We start from the raw sequence: 6,546 nt of genomic DNA, 5'->3' as shown, positions 1-6,546 counted from the left end.
ACTTCCAGGTGGGATACTGACCGTACATAGGTGCCTATAGGAATTGTCAATGGGCTTTTTGCCTTGGCAACCAGAGAGCAAAGACAACTAGCAAAAAGGGGATGAAGGGCCATAATGCAGAAGCACCTTGCCAAGAAGTTTCATTATTGATAGCTTCAGCAGAAACAAATAGTTACCACTGCTCATAACGCAGAGTTAATGTGCACTGAGATAAATGGGGCAGTTCCGGCCTCTGTTCATTTCAGGATACCTTCGGGTACGAGAAGGCAACTCTACAACATCTTACACTCAGTGTTATTTTCAGAACCTCAGGGACAGAAAACCTATTTCCCATCTGTCTCTTCTTGCTCTTTAAATCCACACAAGCCTTAGAAGATGGATTTATCTTTTTAGTCTCTAGAAAGTTTTAAACCCCTCTTAAATCTGCTGACATCTTAGTAAATGTTGGATAGTTTTAATTTAAGCCTCTTGGAGGATGTATACTTTTAATTACTTTGAGATGGTGTATTCTTGTCATCTGGTAGATATAAGCAAAGTGAAGAATTACTAAAACCTTGAGGCCTGCTCTGCCAGAGAGAGAGAGAACACAAAATGTACGTCTAAATCAATATGGTTATATTAACCACAATCCTTTCCAAAGATCCATATAAAGGCTTTTGTTGTCGTACTTAAGTTACTTGAGAAAAGTGTAGGTATAGAATTAATCCTATGCCGGAGCCTGGTGCAAGGCTTACACTACTACAACTTAACTCTGTAGTAACAACTTAAAACTACCCTGGAGTGGAGGGAGCTAAAAGGCTTATCAAGTAAGCAGGTTCCTGGACTAAGAGTTGACAGGGAATCTCTCTGATTCTGTGATATCCCAGGATCAGTTGTGCTTATGTAGCTCCCTGCTTAGCATGATGCCTGTTCGGGGTCACCATTTTGAGACCCCTGACTTGCCCTGATTGCACATGGGGTTGGGGGTGTGGGGACAGGATACTGGGACTTAAACATTTAAGTGTGTGGATGTTGGAGTCAGAGGGTACTTTTGATGAGAATACTCTATTACCGTATTTTCTCACCTACAACATCCACCTTTCCCCCCAGAATAAGCCTCCCTCCCAAAAAATTGGGGTGCATGTATAAAGCAGGGAAGCTGACTTTCTGCCCAGGATAGAAGCACCCTGCTTTGATTCCTGCTCCACCATGCATCAGCTGTGACAGTAGTATTCAGGCAGCTGAAGGAGTCAACTGACTTAATGGTTCGTGTTCTTCCAACTCTGGAGATGTTAACGAACATCTCTTCTTTTTAACAGTCTGGATGTTCCACTAATCAAGCTAAACTTTCTTTGAGCAGCTTTGCTGTCTGCCGGCTGCTCCTGGCCCCTGTTCGTATTTCACAGCCGTGGAGATTCTTTCGTCCTTAAAAAAAAAAAAAAAAAAAAAATCAGAGATCCACTCATGGACACCTATCTTCAGCACCAGCAAGGTTTTAATCAGGAAAGGGAGAGCGAGTTAGCTGAAGATTGGGCTCTGTCCCTGGTCCATTCAACCATAATGCTGGAAAATACTTTTCTTTTTCATTCTGCCTTTCAAAAACAATATTATACTCCAGGGTGTGTTGTCAGAAAATACTGTATGCTTTGGCTACAATGTGCCCATTAGGCAGCAGCTGGGAAGATCACAGGGCCATAGGAAAAGAGACGTGGAAGGGACCTCATGAGGTCTCATCTACTCCAGCCCTCTGCTCTTGAGGCAGGATCATCTCTGACTAATCCATCCCAGTCAAGAGAGAACTGATGCAGAGCTGTACTGGTGTTACTGGGGATGGCTACTGTACAGGTGAGGCTGTGCGCAGGGTGGAAGAGCTCCGTCTGCTAGGAGTGCTGTACTGCTTGTGCTGTAACAGCCGGTAATCTGCAGCTGGCGTACACTGCACCCTGCATCCCCGCGTGGCAGCGATCGTGGGGGGGGGGGGGGACGTTGCCTGAGCCCAGCGGGGGATCCCAGTGAGGCTACGTGCGTGGGTACAGGGAGAGGTTCCTCAGCAGCCCATCTCTGAGGATAAGCAGGGTTTGGTGGTCCTAGACCACCTAGTGGTGACCAGTCCTAATCCTCACGCCTCGGGGGATGAAGTCTTGGCTTCCTAGAAGAAAGGCAGGAGGAAGTGCTGGGTTCCCTTAGTCCTGGGTGCGTGCCTGTACGTACTTGCGTGAAGCAGGGTGGGCGTTCCACTTGTGCGTGTATGAAGGGGGTGCTGCGAGTGTGTGTGTGAATACGCGTGTGTATGGAGGGGAGAGTTCCAGGTGTGTATGCATACATGTTCCCAGTCATGTATGTGTATGTATCTGAAGGGGGGTGGTCCATTTGTGCATGTGTACACAGATGGAGGCTCTGGTCATGTGTGCGCACATGCAGCATTTGTCGGTGTGTGTACACGTGCATGAAGGATGAATTTCCAGGTCCGTCCGTGTGTTCCTCCAGTCATATGTGTACGGAGGGGTGGCTGTTGTGCGTGTATACCTATAGGAAGGCTCCAATCGTGTGTGCATGTATGAAGGGGGGTCCAGTCTGTGTGCCTGTCCACGCAGGAAGGGGATTCCTGTCATGTCTGTGCGTGTACGTCTATGGGGGGGGGTCCAGTCGTCTGTGCGCCTGCCTACCTAGGAAGCGGGATTCCCGTCATGCGCGCGTGTCCGTGTAGGAGGCGGCAGCCGGGCCAGTCGCGTGCGTGCACGTGTGCACACGTACGAAGCGGCGCCCGCACACGCCAGAAGCCGGGAGTCCCCCCCCCCCGCGGTCGGCAGTTGGCGGTTGGCCGTTGGGCAGCGCGGCGTTGCCCGGGCAACCGCGGGCGGCGACGTCAGCGGCCCGCGCCCCCCAGCCGAGCCGGGCGCGGAGCCGAGCTCCCGGCGCATGGAGCCGCTGCCGGGCAACGAGTCGCGGGCGGCGGCCGCCAACTACAGCAGCGCTGCGGCGGCGGGGCCGGGCGCGGGCGCGGGGACGGGCGCGGGGGCGGCGCTGCTGGCGCTGTCGGCGCTGGGCAACGGCGCGGTGGTGCTGGCCATCGCGCGGCACCCGCAGCTGCGCACCGTGCCCAACGCCTTCGTGCTGTCGCTGTCGCTGTCGGCGCTGCTGGGCGCGCTGCTGGCCGGGCCGCTGGCGCTGGTGCCGCGGCCGCGCTGCGGGCTGTGCGCGGCGGGCGCGGCGCTGCACGCGGGGCTGGGCGTGGCCGCCACGCTCACCACGGCGCTGCTCGCCTTCGAGCGCTACCGCGCGCTGGCCCGCCCGCCCCGCCGCCCGCTGGGCCGCCGCCGCGCCGCGCAGCTGCTGGCCGCCGCCTGGCTCGCGGCCCTGGCCCTGGCCGCGCCCGGCTACGCGCTGGCGGCGCCCGGCGGCGCCCGGGCCGGGCCCGGCCCGCGCTGCCTGCTGCTGCCCCCCTCGTGGCGCCTCTACCGCGCCGCGCTCATCGTGCCCTGCTACCTGCTGCCCTTCGCCCTCATGTGCTTCTGCCACTACGGCATCCGCCGGGCCGTGCGCCTCGCGGCTGCCCGCGTCCAGCCCCTGCCCTCGCCGCTGCCCCGGCCCTCGCCCGAGACCCGCACGGCCACCACGGTGCTGCTGGTCATCGTGGCCGCCATCGGCTGCTGGGCGCCCTACTGCGTGCTGGGGCTGGCGGGCGCCACCGGCCGCCCGCCCCGCTCGCCCGCCTGGGACGCCGCGGCCGGCTGGCTGGCCTGGGCCAACGGGGCCATCAACCCGCTCATCTACGCCGCCCGCAACCCCCAGCTGGCCCTGCTGCTGGGCCGCCAGCGCCGCCGGGGCAGCGGGGGGTTCCGCGGCGGGCGCCACGCTGCCGCCTACTTGGCGGGAAGGGGCGGCGGGCCGGCCGCGGCACCGGGCCAGGTGGCTGCGTGGGCCCGCAAGAACCCGGCCCTGCTGTTCTGCCGCGACGGGCAGCTCGACGCCCCGTCCAGCACGGCCCCGCCGGCCAAAGCGGGCGCCGCGGACACCAGCCTCTGACGCCGGCGGGGCCGACTGGGAGAGGCCTGCCCGGTGTCGTCCGGCTTGGGGTGCCTGAAGTAGACCGGCCGAGGATGTCTGCGTGCGTCTAGCCAGGGACACCTGGACTACTCTGGCCTAGGACGCTGGGATTAGCCGGTCTGGGATGTCTGGATTAGTTTGGCCAGGGAGGACCAAATTACACTGGCCTGGGGACACCTGGATTAGACTGTCCCGGGCTGCCTGGATAAGTCCGAGATGCTGCCTGAGACCTTGTGAACTAGACTGGACAAAACAGTGCGAAATAGGGAGCGATCTTGTCCCCTGCAGAAGGATGGGCTTGAATTGTTGGATTAGGCTGGCCTCCCTCGCTTGGGACATTGCGGACTAGACAGCACTGGGAAATAGGACCAAGCCTGTCCCCTGCAGGAGGAGGGCTGCGGGGGAGGTCTTTCCCATCATAAGGTTTCTTCTTTCTGTTTGCCAGCATGGGAGATGGAAAACGCCTCGAGGGACTGCTGCATGATTTCATCATCTGAGAGAAAGGGGCCTGCATGCCAGCCCAGGGAGCTCTGGAGAAAAGGTGGCAGCGATCACTTCGTGCGGCTCATCCCCCACGGGCAAAAAGTGTCGGGAGGAGGGTGAAGTGTGCCCCAAGCTGGCTGCCTGCCAGCCACTCACTGCTAAGTGGCAAAATGCCAAAATACTGACAGATCCCACTGTGAAACCACATCCTGGCAGGAGACGTTGTGTTTCCCTGTTAGGTGCGGACAGCCTCAAAGCTCTGGACTGTGGTGACAAGCAACAGTGTGAGGGAGGATCATTGTTAAATCACAAACGATGCAAAACAAATGGAGGCACCTGCAGACTTAAAAAAAACACAAGGGCCCTATTGTTGAGGGGGAAGTGGGAAGGTGGGAATGAAGTGCTAATGCCCTGGGAAGCTGAGGACAACTTTGTTGGGGGGTACGAGCATTTGGTCAGTCGATGAAATACAGGCAGTCCTCGGATTTATGGCACAATTGGTTCCTGAAAACCATGTCTTAAGTCGAAACGTTGTAACTCAGAACCATTTTCCCATGGGAAACAATGTTACATATGGGGATTGGTTCCTGCAACAAGGCCTGATACCCTCTTTTCACCAAAAATAACCCAGAATTTTGTACTCAATCAATTATAGATGAGTAATATAGCTACATAATTATTTATATTGTAAACAGCAATCATATTCATTTGGAAGTATTCTGTGAGGTGACTTTGCTGGACTTTTTGAAGGGCTCCTGGCTAGAGTCTTCTCAGGAGTCTCGGCTGCCGGTTCTTCTGGAGCCTTGGCTGCTTTCTTAAAGAAAGTGTCCAAGGAAGTTTGGACAGATGTTCTCCGGGGGGCTGGGCAGCGCAGCGAACTTGTTTGCTGGCGTGGCATCAGATCGAGTGTTATAAAGTGGAAACTGATGTCAGAAAGTTGAAATGGTGTCCATTTATAAAAGTCGTAAGTGCTGTTCATTGTAACCGGAAACGTTGTAAGTCGAGGACTGCCTGTATTACAAACGTGGGAATGGGGTCAGGCATCGGATGTGACAAAGCTCTGGACAAGGCAAGGTACAGATTTGGAAGAGGTGTGACATCCAGCACGTGTGCGTGGTGCAAGTTCCATGCTCGAGATGGACAAAAGCCATCTGCTGTTGAAGCATATTTCTGTAAGGCACCGGGGAAAGGCATGTCTTATGTCAAAGGGAGGAGAGCGTGAGTGCAATCATGGACCCTGTGTATTTCAGGGTGTAAAAAACTGGCTGGAATGGTAGGCATTACTGTGCTAATTGTAACACTCAGCAGACCCATTAGCATTTGAAACCTGGTTTTGATTGCCAGGATCAGTACTACTGAGAAACAAAACCGCTTCAGTGAAATGCGCATCCAGTTCTCTGGATTATACTTTTGTCCACAGGCTCAGGATCTCAAAGCCTTAAATTAATACTTTTATTTGGGTATAAACTAGAATTCTGGCTGCCTTTGCCCTTCACCAGATTTAAATCTGAAAGGGTAGCCAGTATGTTTCCTTATACTGTATTGCACAATATCATGGTATCGTTCTTTTATCAGCTTTTTCACTGTTTGTGACTCAAGCGAATGTAGATCATTATTTTGTGAGATGAGAAATAAATGGTCTTTTATGCAAGAGAGAGGAATGCTTCTGCCTGTCATTATTGCAAACTAAACATGCCAGGAGAAAGAAGTGCAAAATAATGCCCATGTTAATGATACTGAAGCACAATTTAAGTGCAGAGGAAATATACTGTAATGTTTTATTAAGGGTATAAAATACAGTATTACATTCATGAATTTTTACCCTATCAAACATGGGGCAAAACCTATGTAATCATAGTAAGCTAAACCTATCAAGGTCTCTACCTTGCTGATAGAAATTTTATTAAAGGTATTCTGGAAAAGGCACAAAAAATGTAAAGCCACTCACAGGCTGCTTTTTATTTGAAACCTCTCCCTAAGAAGGAAAGCATAGATAAGCAAACAACACTGAGCATGCCCTGACTTTTAGCTTAATGG

General features: G+C 53.9%; 1 protein-coding gene across 1 annotated transcript; it reads left to right on the top strand.

Moving 5' to 3' along the window:
* Positions 1-2,796: 2,796 nt before the first annotated feature.
* On the top strand, positions 2,797-6,158 carry GPR135 (G protein-coupled receptor 135). The gene has a single exon (XM_090035020.1). It carries the CDS (start codon positions 2,899-2,901, stop codon positions 4,003-4,005), a length of 1,107 nt encoding a protein of 368 aa, XP_089891146.1. The 5' UTR covers positions 2,797-2,898; the 3' UTR covers positions 4,006-6,158.
* The last annotated feature ends 388 nt before the right edge of the window (positions 6,159-6,546 follow it).

Source organism: Crocodylus siamensis, chromosome 2 (genome assembly GCF_052110815.1).
Source record: "Crocodylus siamensis isolate JL-2025a chromosome 2, ASM5211081v1, whole genome shotgun sequence".
Lineage (NCBI taxonomy): Eukaryota > Metazoa > Chordata > Crocodylia > Crocodylidae > Crocodylus > Crocodylus siamensis.
The sequence above is the reverse complement of the archived record's forward strand: the minus strand, read 5'-3'. Positions and strand labels throughout refer to the sequence as shown.